This window comes from Dermacentor andersoni, chromosome 1 (assembly GCF_023375885.2).
Source record: "Dermacentor andersoni chromosome 1, qqDerAnde1_hic_scaffold, whole genome shotgun sequence".
In the NCBI taxonomy this organism is placed as follows: Eukaryota; Metazoa; Arthropoda; class Arachnida; order Ixodida; family Ixodidae; genus Dermacentor; species Dermacentor andersoni.
In genome coordinates, this window is record NC_092814.1 from 147,322,439 (window position 1) to 147,337,335 (window position 14,897).

The 14,897-nt window shown below is 43.5% G+C and overlaps 1 protein-coding gene across 1 annotated transcript in view; it reads right to left on the minus strand.

The window, feature by feature from the left end:
* Window positions 1-1,758: 1,758 nt before the first annotated feature.
* The window catches only part of Cpsf5 (cleavage and polyadenylation specificity factor subunit 5), a 31,320-nt gene continuing 18,181 nt past the window's right edge, over window positions 1,759-14,897 (minus strand). Inside the window, exon 7 of the mRNA XM_050192393.3 lies at window positions 1,759-8,553. Coding sequence (XP_050048350.1) covers window positions 8,532-8,553 — 22 coding nt within the window. The 3' untranslated portion in view covers window positions 1,759-8,531. The remainder of the gene's footprint in view (window positions 8,554-14,897) is intronic.

Consider the following 14,897-nt stretch of genomic DNA (forward strand, 5'->3'; position numbering starts at 1 on the left):
TTTTAAAATTAGGCCGTTCTTCACCGGTTTAAGTGGCAGTAGCTTGAAGCAAAGCTTATTGAGGTTTACAGCTGTTTGCCGCACACAGAAAGAAATGTACCAATATTTATTCCCTTTCCGTGCTACACTTGAGCAATTTACTGGTGCTTCTTGGTTGAGAAACAGACATTGAGAACTGACAAAGGCTGCTCCGGTCAAATATTTGAGTGAAATATGCCTTTTGGGCCGGTTCGCTGCAGTCGGCAAGAAGCCGAAGGCCCATTCATTAGTAGTGTTGCACATATTGAAGATATCAGTTCCCAGTGGAGGTCAAGTGTTCATGTGAGACTTGTGGCGTCTTCTTTAAGAGGCGTGTACGCGAGGTTTTCTTTTATGCACTGACGAAGCAAATAATTTTCGGTCTGTGTAATTAAACAAAACAGGATCGAGACATGTTGAGGCAGAATGTGTTTGCATTTTCTATTTCAACGCAGCCTAAGCTGCGCTGTAGTGCCTCGAGTATGCTATAGGCATTGTAATTGGAGCTGTAAAGAGCTACTTCATGGTTTCAATTCGAAGTTGTAGTGAACTGCTGGGTTTCGCGAACAATGCACGCCAATGAACAATGCAAGGACCAGAATAAAGTTTTACCATACCATAATGCCATGTACTCAAGTGGAACAAGGTAAGGCCACAGAAAATCCATTAGCATGGATTTAATTTGTACTTATTCATCTTTAATTTGCTATAGAATCGCAGTTACGCTTCCATGCGGCTCAACAAGTCAAGTAATAAAGTCACGTGGTGCAAGGTTGTCACAACGAAAGTCCCTTTATGAGCTTTAAAAGCCAATCTATGGACTTTAGTCACAACGTGCTATACAACACGTCTCCGCGCCCTTCGCTTTGCTCGCGATCCTCCTCCGGACAGCCATCTTGGTTATAGTTACTCTATATGGCTCCCGCCATATACGGCAATTCTAATCCGTTTACCACACGCGCGACCTATAGGTCACGGGCATCACAGCGACCATAAAGCCATCATTACTGTGGGCACGAGATAAACGTAAATACAAATGAACATAATGTGTATATTTGTGTTATATTGTTCTACTTTATATTTATATACAGCTCCGCTGGTCATCCACTTTCACCGAGTGGAATGGCTCCGAATTTGTTACTTTGTGCTGTAGCAAGAGACATGTACTTCCGTTTCATTCACTTGTTCCCTGGTCGTGCAGTCGCGCTCGCAGAAGATGAAACTATCATTTTCTAGTGTTCCAGCGTTGCGATCATGCTATCCTCTCGTGCTTGTCTCAGTGGTCACGATTGTGGCACTGACTTGTACCGCTAATCGAGCGTTCTCATGCAGACCACGCAAAATTGTCTGCTACGCAAAACGAAAGAAACGCAACAGCTCGCACACTTGCCTCCTGAAATCATGGGTTCATGGCACTTCAAATATTTCGATCAGTGCTATTAATGACCTAATTTGAAAAATTATTGCGGCAGAACACTTTTTCGAGGGCACGTAACAACGTCCAATGGATGACCGAAATTTCCTATGTGGCCTGGTAAGGGGCCCATTAAGTGCGGGTGTTAGAACCATACTGAAAAAAACCTATACCTACAGTCTCCCCCATTATTTTTATTTCAAGCCCTACAACCCTTCAAGCACTTTTGCTTGATTTGCAGAGGTTAACTTTCGGCAAACATGCGAAAAACAGATTCCGACATATGCGATTGCAGAAGAAGCGCTTGGAGAACACGTGCCTCAAACTACGCATTGAAAACTCAGTTTTTACTTGCACCTTTCAGCAGAGTATTTCAAGTGTTCAAATAATAAATATCAAACATCCATAGAAGCAAGCTCAACTGTACACCATGAACTTCTTTACTGCGTCTGTACACGGCACCAATGATACGGAACAGGAAAGCAGCAAGACATTTCTGACGAATGAATTTTTTTTCTCATTTTCTTTTTGTCCGGCAAGCCAAAGATGCCGCCCGAGTCTAAGGACTTCGAGCTGCCACCTGAGGCAACCACAACAAAAACTGCCGGACCATTCATTAATAAAGTTTCTTCTTCTTAAAAAATGCTTCACTCAAGCCAGAAAACTGCTTTTAAGCTGCTACATGCAAAAGTTGCCACACACAGAATGCCATGCAAAAGCAATTTCCTTGAGGCCCGAGTGGGCAAGGGAAGCAATGCTTCAGTTGTACAGAGACATGTATGCATTCCTTCCTCGTCATGTGCTTGGGTTGCAACGAAATTACTTTTGTCACTTTCAAGCTCTGACTTGTGCTAGCACTATCAGCAAGAGGGGCAACAGGGGATCCTTTGGACAGAGTGTTTCAGAGCAAGCTGGTGTCAACAAGGATATTTGAAACATGTCACAAAAGGCCTTCATATTAGCAACTGATTTGGTTTGAAGAATGCTATCAAGATACACAGGTACTGTGACAATTTCCAAACAGCAGCTGGTCAAAAACGAAGGGAGTTTTGGTAGATCTGGGTGTCTTGCTTTTACTCCGGCAGCTGTAGAGGATTTGGTTACATCAAGGATGACAAGTATTGTGAAGAGTTTACAACTATTATTAAAGGGGGAGTGTTCTGCTTCAGCGCCCAAGGTAGATTTGGTCAGAGACAATGCCGCCAAGGTTCACAAGTACTGTGACGAGTTCATAACAGTTGTCACCATCATGCCAAAATAAAGTGGTCTTGTATTTCACTCAGCACCAACAGCCTTGTGCCTGGCCATTCAATCCACACCTTTAGTTTCAAAAGCTTGTTGGATGTTGATGACAACACAGGCAGTAAAAATTTAAAAGGTGCTTAAAAAGAAAGAAAGCAAGTGGAGGAAGAAAATACAGTGGAAAGTAAAATGTGCTGTCACCAAAATGCTTGGGTTAAATGCCAAACCGCAACAATAGGAGAGTTAGCTATTACAAACAATAAGCAGATAAGTTCTGTGGAAATTTGCAAGGTCATGAATGGAATGGATTCATGAATGGAAGGTTGTACAAGACTTCATAGTCATCGTCTACATACAGTGGACACTTACTATAAAGCAGGAATTTTTCTAAACTACGATTCTGAACTTTCTCAAGGCCCTGTATAAATTTTTCGTGTAACACCATACCAGTCAAGTGGACGGCAAATTTTTGATCCTGTCCTCCTTTCTGCTTTGATCTGTCCTTTTGTGTGCTGGCACCACTAGTTTGCTCTGAAACATGCTCTAGTTAAAGGTTGCATTTTTTACATGTACCAAACACTATAGTACACAATGGGCCAATTCAACAAGGACACAAGCTAAGTGACATTGCTGTATTGGTCAGGCAGCAGTCGAAAGTGCTGTCAAACAAGGATCAACTTTAGTTACCTAGTAGACAAGGCTTTATATTCACTTTTGTCATGACAGTTGCTTGACACAGTTAAAGCCCTGTTACAAAATATGGTAGTTTAAATGTGGAAACATCTGAACTTTTGTGGAATGAACGCTGGGTCACAACTGAACATTTTCAGTAAGGCAGCACAAAATACACATCTGACAAGGCTATGAAATATTTTTCGGGAGACATCCTATTTCAATGTAAATCCAGATGTTCCTTTCTGCTGCTCACACTTTACTGCAGATTTCAAAAACAAAATTACTCAGCAGAAAACATGCAAACTGCACATGATCACAGGACACACAATTATTGGGCAAGAAAGTAAACAGAGATTTCATGCCACATCTTGCATCCACCCATCATAACGGTGTAGAGTAACTACCAATTACAACCAAGCAATTGACAAAAGGAATGGCATTTAATGCTTCATAGCTGTTAGAAATGTGCCACATATAAAAAAGAAAGTTGCTAGAACATGACCAGGAGCAAGGAGATACCATGGCACCATATACCAGTATGTCCAAAGATAGAAAGTTGGATCAGAAGTATGTGCTTTTAGTGGCGGTGCTCAATGCTTCATGCCAATGCAAATGTCCAGTTTAGTTTCAGCTTTGTTTCTAAATTTATGTATTTTTATTTTTTAAAGAAAAGGCAACATTTTCATCTACCTGACAGCTCTTCATACTACCAGCAGCAGTCACTGAAACTGTCACAGAAGCTCAAATCTGCAGAAACCATATGATCATGAAGTAATCAAATATTGACATAACATACACAAAAATAAGACGTTATGCACTGTTCACCTATATGCAATAAACAAGTCAATGGCTTAACCTGCAGTGGCTAATTTGTTGCAGTCCCTGCAACAAATTCTTGAATTCTAAATACAGAGTTTGAGAATGGCAAAAGCAGACAATTTTGCCAATGGCAGAGTTTTTAATGTATAAGTATGCAAGTGCTGCTTTACCTGTTCAACTGGATCACGTCTGTGCACTGGGATAAGAATCCCATACGCACATAATTTTGTAGTTGATTCACGCATTTATCATTCTTGTTTCAAATGGCCTACAAGCATGCTCGAAATGTATTTCAGTGCTTTTTGAAGTCCTTTGTAGGATCAGTGGCCCACTATGCCCAATACTGCCATCTGCAAAAGTGTTATGAGCAAAGGATCCAAGACAAAGCATCATTTATCTGTCGCAAATGCACCTGCCCTCCAATTGAGAAGTGCAGTGGATACTTTGCTGTACGACCATCACACTGTTCCAAATTTCAGACAGCGTGGCAAAGTTGCTTGAAAATAAATGTTTTTTCTCACTAATTTCATGCTTCAAGAACTTGTGTGATCGGCTGTACAGTCATACCTTGTTCACATGTACATGGTACCCCAATATGAAAGGAACACTAGAATTGTGTTTAAACCGGTAATTTTCCTTGTTCGTGCACTGAAATAAAAAGGTAAATAATATGGGATTTCCACAACACAAGAACTGCATAAGAAACAGCAGAGTGAGGCTCCAACTAGCATGTTTGCAAGAATTGCTGTTATGACACAAATAAAGTGTTCCCTTTTTCATACTGGCACAGACTGTACATCAGTGAATATCAATTACTGAAAAGTGGTGGTTTTTCATATTTAGGACAGTGAACTACACCAACAAAATCAACAAACATGGCAGGGAAAGAAGAACAATATCCTCATTTAGGAAATGATTCACTTCAGACATATACAGCAGCATAATGTGTAAACTGCAGTCAAGCAAAGTACTGCTCAGTGACGCGAATACTCCACATTTTAATTAGGCGCGTGAATATAAAAAATCTTGAATACTAATCGAATACAGATACTTAGCATCGAATATCAAATTGAATAATGATATGCAGATGCATTTATTAGCAAGTTGGTTTATTTTAACATGTTGGAATATTGCAATTACATTGTCCAAAAAATTAAATTAATAAGCCATTATACTAAAAGACTGGATTTGGCTGATGTTAGCTTTGGAAAACAGTAATTTCCATTAGTTGTCTGTTCTTGGCAACCTGCGCCTTATACCGCATCGATTTCCTGCTAACTTGGAGGCAGTTGACACTGTACCAGTCGTCACTCATCGCATTTGCTGTCAAGCAAGAAGCCCAGGATTGCGGGTGGAACTGCAAAAGAGTGCACCCTCGCCGTTTGCAAATCCGCGTCCCTTGCTATTGAGAGGCTGGCTTTCCTGCATAGCTTAGACGTCCTGTGGCTAAGCATGTTTAAAGGGCGAAATTTCACCAGGAGCATGAAATTATGAAATTCAGCACAAGGTCAGATGCACTTTCATAGATGAGACAGAAATAAGTGCCAAGAACCTTGTTTGCTGCCGCAAAGATAGCAATATATTCAATTTGTTTCGAATATTCGTATCCAGTTAAATATTAAAAAATTTCCAATACCTAGTTTTCGAATCTAGTACGAATATTAAACTATAATATTCAATAATATTCAAAATTTTTGAATATTCACACACCCCTACTTTTAATGCATGTGATGATTAAAAAAAAGAAAAGCTGGCCAACGTTACACAAATGCTGGGAATGCCTTCAGCACAAAGCAGGTACTATTGTGGACAATCTCCTTGACTTGCACAGAAAAATACCACTTGTTGCCTTGTCAGTGAAAATTCTGAGTAAAGAAAAAAAATAATCGGCTCATACTCGATGCTGCTGATGCAAACATGCACTGTCGAGACTCCAAAACCACCTTTTCATAGATAATATGACAGATAAGTGTTAAAAACAGCAAGCAACATATGATACATGTGCAGAAAGGCTTGGCAGATTTGCTGGCTTTTGCTTTACAGCCTTCAAATGCGATGCCATGGGATAAAAATTGATGAACATGCACACATCTTCCGCTTAGCACATGAACAAAGCTTTGGCCAAATAATGCACCTCTATACTCTAACAGCACACTCCTGTAGTGCAACCACACAGATACTGGCTGTGCAATCGTACCAAATAAGCAAATGCACACTTGCATGGTGCTCCTCCACAGCATGCAAATGCCTGTGCTTTGGTGAAGACAGTTGCACAGCAACATGCCGCATGAAAAACAATAGGGTCTAGCATTCACTGCTTGCCTCCAGCTGGCATGCATGCTGAACCACTTCACTCAGATAGCCAGACTTTTGAAACATCTGTTTACCACTTGAACTCGGCACCAAAAACAATTTAAAATTGTGAGGAAGACCGATGGTGGAGGCCACTTGATGCACACTGGGTGAAAGAGGAAAGCCTCAGCATGGAGGCAGCATTTTGACAGCAGGACTTTTTTTCTCATCAGGGCATCAGAGTTTCTTACAAGGACAAGTCCGCTGGTCGAAATGACTGCTTCAGGATCTGAGGCTTCCCGTTTGGCAACAATAATGTAACGACTTCTCCAAAACTTTCATTAGGGAAGAACAATATCCTGTCTTCAATTTTAAATTATCCCATTTATGTTAATTTAAACACCATTGCATATAGCTTTCTGAAAAGATACTTTATTTCAGAGCTGTAACCTTACTATATTTTCCACGACTTCCCTAAATTTGTGACTAAAAAAGCAAGGCACACATGTACTTATCAATAGTCTACTCTCATCAGTCACAAAAATTTGACCTTCCATATTCAAGAGTTTAATTAACTACTTCAATGATATGGAAAGATTATCATCCGAGCTGAAGTTCCTCTTGAAGTTTCCAGCTGGTGTAAGCCTTGCCATGTTGCTCAATCCAACTATCTACACAAAGCTAAACGCCACATCCATGCTTCCACAAGTGAAACTCAAGCAATGCTTATACTTGCTCATTTTGTGCATTTGTGATGCAAATTAATAAAAGCTGAGTCACGTACTAATAAGTTATGTGCAAAGCATGTTGTGCATTCAACACAATTTACTAGCACTTAAATACCAACGACTAATGGTACACCACAGAAAAGCGCACACAGCAACACACTTCCTGTAAACAAACTAAATTACACAATTCTAGTAAAGTATAGAATGCTTCAACATGCAGATGTATGTGCCTTGATGAAAATGGAAAAGAAATAATGATTCATGGGAGCATGTGCATTTTGTACCCCAAGAGGAAGAAATGCAGAACATGACACAAGCAGCAGCTGGACTAGGTGCAATAGTTTCTACCACACCGGGCAGAACAGACAATTGGAAAGATGCACTATGCAGAATCAGCATAAACAGCGACACAAACAAGCAAAATAAATTGGGATTCCTCACACACACAGTCACCCAAGAAGCGCAATGTAAAAACAGGTTGGTAATAATGCTCAATTTACAGATTGCTATGTCTACCTGGAACATGTCAACATTGCGATGTTAAACATAGAAATGTTCAGGCTTGTTCGTGCTCAAATTTATGCTGAATGCACACGCATCATCTGCTATTTACAGGCACATGTCCCCAACTACCTTTTGCAGGCATGTTAGGTATAAGATACTCTGCACAACTAGTTTGAGCTGTAATCTGCTTGATCGTCTGCATTCTGAGTTAGTGTTTTCAATCTCAAGGAGGAATGCAGCAGGCCCATTAGAATCATTTGTGCTTTCTGAACTAGTTCAGGAGATTATGCTATTTGTATAACCAGTCCAGCAAGGCAGCATCTGCAGGCTGCATTCATTTCATACAGTGTACGTTTCCTGTACATATGCAGAAGAAATACTGCAGGCCTTGTGTATGAGGTGGCGAGCTCGCATGTTCTGCACGAGCACGAAAAGTGCAGGTAAAATCAAGAGAACCTGGTACTAGGTTGATAGCAGGCAATTCCTTTAGTCCATTCATGTTAACACAATATTTTCCACACATTTTCAGTCACGATCACTTATGCGTGTGAAAATAAAGGAACAAGAAAAATAAGCCGCATGACGATCTGGAGCAGATGCTGTAAAGCTAAAGCTTAGTAAGTATCTTTACACATTTATTCTAGTACGAAATAAAATAGCTGAAGTGCTCTGGCTGGTGAAGCTGGCTGCAAATGAGTGGGCGCACTGGAGATGTGCTGGGCATGACGTCCCTTACTCATGGATGATAATAGCAGCCCTTACGAGAGCTCCCTATGGCCAGACTGATGTGTGAAATGCCAGAAGAGAAAGTTTTCTTTTGAGACGTCCAATTTCATTATTCACAAATAGATGAAGTTGAATCTGGAAAAAATATAGAGAAACATTAGCAACAAACCAAGCTGAAGTACCACAACTTCATTTCACAATAAGCTAGCATTGCAGTTGAAGCTACAGCTTCAACTGCAATGTTTGCAGTTGAAGCTACAGTTTCAACACAGCTTCAACTAAAGCACAATCATGCAAATGAATGTGTGCACATGCGAAGTGTATGACCGCACGAAGAGTTCAGTTTTGAGTGCTTGAGCACACCTCATAGTTGCCTCGCTACAGTGTGAGACACAGAAAACACTGCAGACTCCTAAGCCACTGCTGACATGAGTCTGCATACAGTTGCCCATAAGGAAACCTGACCACACCATACACAGCTTGAAAGGTTACAATGCCAAAGTTTAGATGTTACAATTATTACAATTATAATGTAACAATTTTATTCCAGGGATATTCCTTTTTGTGCTTCGTCAGTGGTCCGAGCGCTGCTTCACCCACATTATTACCATGGTCATCTAGCCGTGAACCGTAGGTGATAAAGAAATAGAATTGAGTGGGAAAAAAAAAAATCCTTACATTATAGCGAACCTGACTTGCCTAGCTTGTTCAGCTTTCAGGCAAATGAACAGATCGCAACACCAGTATGCGACCATGTTTGGCCTCCCCCTGTTATGCCATGCAACACCATGTACAACACCAATTACTATATGAAGTAGTGGTTGCTAGGTCACGAGACACTGTATCTGCCTTCCTTGCGATTCCAACAGGATTTTACCATAAGCTGGTTCCACATACAAGAACTGTGCAACACAGAGTGGGTGCCGCAGAGCTCTTTATCAGTGCCACCAGAAAGCTGGTCCTGCATTACACCCCGTGCCGACACACCCCTTGCAGCCTTGACTCACCAGCCACTGCTTCACTGTCTGCAATTACATGTCAGCTACTAGATGCAGGAACCACATGGATGCATCAAACGAATGAGTAGCCTCTATTGAGCAGGCCTTTAAAGCTGCATTAGTTTGCAAACTAGCTGGCATTTCTGCATGAAGACCAAATACCCATTATGATAGCTGTAGCATATGACAAGCAACTGTAAGTACAATATTATCGAACTCATAATTGTAAACTTTTGCAGACAATACCATAACGGCACTGCAGTACTGTCTAGTCAATGAATGCTCTATGATGGCTTAACCAAATGATGTAATGTTAGAGGGGGTTAAATTGCAAGCTTCCTTTTTGTTCGCAGCCAACTTTTGTGCTCTGAAATTAGTCAAATCCTGGGACAATTAAGTCCACTTCACAACGAAGACTTTTTCACTCCTCGTCTATGTCCCATAGAACACAGTGCATAGAAATTCCCTCCAAAACGGACTACTTCGCGGACAAATTTTCACTTCAACGAAGTTTTTATGGAGCAGACATGGGCAAAATTTAGACTGTAGCTCATCGAAACCCCTAAAACTGTTTTGTCATGCCTTGGCAAACCATCGACCTTGATAGCATTAAAAAACACAAACGGGAGCTGCTCGAGCCATGATGCAATGTAAACGAAACAGAAAGCTCTGATGCTGCGTTGGTGATGGTGATGCAACGCGCTCTTATGGAGGAGCATACGAACTCCGAGGAAACATTTTGGGTCATACTGGTAAGAAAAATGGTGCGCATACAAATAACAAACAAGCAATAATTTTATTTTTATAGTATTTCTAATTATCCATTTTTCTACAAAGTTTCGCGAAAATGGCTCTGGTGTACAACACCAATTACTATATGAAGTAGTGGTTGCTAGGTCAAATCCCGGTAGGGTGCAACGAGGCATTTGGGCGACGCATGCTTGACAACGAACGATTGCACGCCATTTGGTCATTGTCTCTCGAAGCTGTTGGATTGTCAGCTGAAGCGTGTCGCAGCTGACACACACACACACACACACAAAAAAAAAATGCTTTTGTTGCTAGAAGAGAAGCCTCGAGTTATCGCCCAGGCTGATTTAAAGCAAAAATCAGTCATCACGGAACAATTTGGAATTCTGGTGAGCTCTCTTTTGACAATATTGAAGGACAAGGATGCTATAGCCAAAGCGCCTGCTTCAGGAACATCAGCAAAGCACAAGAAAGTGACTCAGCCGGCGCACGAGGCCTTGGACAAGGCAGTTTACACCTGGTTCGTGGAGATGTGGGCGAAGAAAATCACCCTTAGCGGTGATATTGTGCGGCAAAAAGCGCTGGGTTATGTTTGTGTGCTAGGAATAGACAACTAAGGCCAGCGTAAGTTGGCTGCACAGATTCAAGTCACGCCACAGGATCATTGGCAATGTTTTGTGCGGCAAAGCCGCTTCGATGGATTGTGACCTCGCCACTGCGTGGATGTCAGCCAGCCTCGCAGGCATCCTGAAAGACTACGCACCATTCTATATTGACAATGCCGCTGAGGCTGGGCTCTCCTACGAGATGCTGCCCACCAGGTCCCTGGATTTTAAGGGGCTGCGCTACCACGGAGGAAAGCACAGTAAGAAGAGAATAACCGTGCTCCTGTGCGCTAATATTGGCGGTTCGGACAAGCGGCTGCTTTTGGTCATCGGAAAAAGTGCCAAACCAACCTGCTTCAAAGGAAATCTGAGCCTTCCCGTGAAGTACATGGCTAACACTCGGGCGTGGATGACCTGAGCTACTTTCGGACAGTGGATCGAAGTCTTCGACCGGGACATGGGCAGGCAAGGCCGAAAGGTTTGTCTACTTTTAGACATTCGTTCAGCCCACATTATAGAGGACGCCGAGCTAGCAAACGTGCAGTTAAATGTTTTTCCCACGGAACTGCACCTCTATCATTCAACCCCTCGACCAAGGGGTTGTCCAGAGCGTCAAGCGGGCCTACCATGAGCGCCTTATTCAAAGGCTGCTTCTGAACACGCAGTTGGGCCGCGAAACCGAAATGGAACTCTTTATGGCGCCCCTAAATGATCACTGCTTCGTGGTGCGCAACAAGAAGCCCCATAATCTGCAATTGCTTCTGCCATGCTGGGTTCACTGTGCAGGCTGCCGGGACTCCGGACCCTGAGAATGAAGGTAGCGACAGAGACTGGTTGCCGTCTGATGAAGTCGCAGCCGTATGGGCAGCCCTGCAGGAAAGTGGAGATGTGCCCGCCAATGTACATCCCACCGACTAGTGTGTGGTGGTGCACGAAGAATTGACAGACCAAGAAATCTTGAAGAGCGTCTGGGAAGACTGTGTTTCGTCGGACGAAGATGAAATAGCCGCATAACGCGAGCCAGGACCACCGATTACATTGCAGGTCATGGATGCATTCGATACAATCGGGCGTTGCACCGGGTCCCAGGACGACGATGAGGCAGTGGCTCTGCTGGCGGCGTGTGAGAGTTGCGTTGTGCCATCGCTTGGCAAGAAGTGCAAACAAGCTAAGCTGACCTATTTATGGAATTAAAGCTTGCTTTTTGCGTCAGCGAGTGACCTATGTATTTGATAATGTATCATGACTACGAATTTCTGTGACAACACAATTTTTCGCATGCCCCATCAATTTTTTTCTGTAGCAGGATTCAACTGTATTCAAGTATCTTTGTAGTGGTTCTCCAAGCAATGAACTTTTTTTCCCATACAACCCCTTGAATGCAGCAACTCTGAACCCCTTGTTTTTATTCCTAGCATATTAATGGAAACTATTAACCATGGATAGACACTTTTCTTGTTTGGGCTCATGCATACAGTGCCAGCAAAATTCAAAATGTGTAATATGGAAAACAGAACTGCAGATGACAAACTATGCAGATGCAGACTGACAAATCTACCTGAAGACCCATTTCCAATCTTTTAAATGAGAAATAGGGTTGTAAGCAACTGGACATTGCCAAGCAGGCTCCTGCTGAAAAATAATGAGCAGCTCCAACCCTGTCACTTTCAGTCCTTATTGAGACCAATCACAATTTATGACAGATTTTAGGAGCACAGAGAGCTGCGTAATCTTGGAGGTCATGCTGAGGCGCCATACTGGTTCTTAACATTCCAGCTTCTGCATCATTCCTGGCGAGCGGTAAGGCTGGTTTTTTTACAGTGAAGCTGTTAGAACCTCGCTGCGTTTCTCTTGATATCCGCAGCTTCACCGAGATGGGGGAGAGAGAGCTGAGAGAGTGAAAGCAGTATAAAAAATGCATCACGCAGCATAGTGACAATGCGAGGATGGGTGGAGCCTATCGAGGGAGAAGGAGGGGTGCGGTGGGGACACAGGTGGTGCGACGTCATTGCTCTCCGATAAAAACCCAAGCACTCGATTTGGCAGTCCTCTTTCTCGCAGTGGTAAAAAAATTATGCGTGGCTCTGCTATCGCGAACACCAGAGCCCAGCGGAGGTGGGGGAAGTGCAGCAAAAGTTGAATTGTGCGGTTCGGCCCTACTCTACTGGCCTTCCCCCAGCTTTGCTGGTCTCTGGTGTTTGCGATAGCAGAGCCACGCAAAATATTTTTTTTGTTACAGTTTTGGGAGTAAAATAGTTTTTGTTAGCTTTTTAGCATGCATGTACTTGTACTTAAAGCTAACTTTTGCACAGAGGCTGTTCTATATTTACAATATCTAAAACAGTAATTTCTATGCAGTCCAAAACTTGGTTGCAGTCGGCCTTTTAGAGTTCTCATGCTCAAGCTTAGCTCAATGTGAATTTTCATAAACGAATAATTTTGCCTTTGTATGTCCTTAAGGGAGGACCTGTAAGTTATAATACTTGATGCAAATATGTAATTAGTTTTTCTCTATATAACGAGAAAAATATTTTATAGAATTTTTCCTATTCCCATGTTTCGGGACGACTGGCAGATAATGTTTGGCAGTAAGAAATGTAATAGTTACCGTATTTATTCGCGTATAACCCGCACCAAAATGTGAAAAAACGCGTTTAAAAAGTGGGGGTGCGGGTTATCTGCGAATTTTTTCCTTGGGAGGGGGGGGGGGGGGGGGGTCGGCTTCACCGCAATGTGCGGCGGCCTCCCCGTGTAGTCCGCCATCCCCATCGTCATCGACGCTTGTCAAGCCGATGAAGGGCCAACGAAAGGCCAGCATTGTTGAGCCTCGCGTTAGGCGCTGTTTAGTGTACTTACCCCAGTTTGCACTGTTTGCCTGCTTTGTTTTGGCATCATGAGTGCGACTCGACGGCAGTGTTTCACAGCGAAAGAGAAGCTAAAGATTATAGCCGCTGCCGAAGAAATCGGCAACAGAGCTGCTGCAAGACAGCATGACGTCGACGAGTCGTGCATTCGCGACTGGAGGAAGAAAAAAGAGAGTCTCGAAGCAACGAACCGGGACAGGCGAGCGTTTCGGGGTCCGAAGACTGGCGCGTACCCCCACCTCGAGACGCAGCTTGCGAAGTTCATTGAGGAGCAGAGAAGTCGTGGCCACGCTGTTTCGACTGAGATGGAAATGCGCAAATGGAAGCCCTGAAGTTGGCCCGGGAATTGAACATTCCACGTGAGTTTCGTGCAAGCCGTGGATGGCTTCAGCGCTTCATGCGAAGACATGGATTTTCTATGCGGCGGCGAACAACCATGTGCCAGCGGCTTCCTGAAGCCTACGAGGAAAAGTTGTTGAACTTTCAACGATATGTGATCGCACTTCGGAAGGAGCACAGCTATTTGCTGTCTCAGGTGGGAAATGCTGATCAAACACCTGTGTACTTTGAGATGCCGATGGACACGACCATGGAAAAAAAGGGCTCCAAATCAGTCAGCGTGCTGACCGGCGGAAATGCCAAGCTGCGCTGCACAGTCATGCTATGCGCTTTGGCTGACGGCACGAAACTGCGCCCGTATGTCATTTTCAAACGCAAGACGCTACCTAGCATTCCACTGCCCCCAGGAATCGTTGTGCGTGCGGAAGAAAATTCGTGGATGAACAGTGGCCTAGTCGGTGACTGGCTTCGAGTAATCTGGGAGCGAAGACCAGGTGCCTTGCTGGCACGCCGGTCGATGCTCGTACTAGATTCCTTCAGAGGCCACTGCACTGATGCGGTGAAGGCTCGCCTTGCCGAGACCAGCACCGACCTCGTCATAATACCTGGCGGCATGACGTCCATGCTACAGCCACTCGACGTGTGCCTGAACAAGCCGTTCAAGGCACACGTGAAGCGGCTGTATGCCCAGTGGATGGTCGACGGCATTTACGCCCTCACACCGACGGGACGCGTGCGAAGGCCTGATATTCCATTGCTGTGCCAGTGGATCGTGGATGCGTGGAAAGCGATACCGGCCGATTTGGTGCGGAAAAGCTTTAAAAAATGTGCGATCAGTAATAGTTTGGATGGTTCCGAGGACGACTACGTCTTTGAGAGTGGCGATGAAGCCTCGGATGGCAGTAGTGAGAGCGGCGACGATT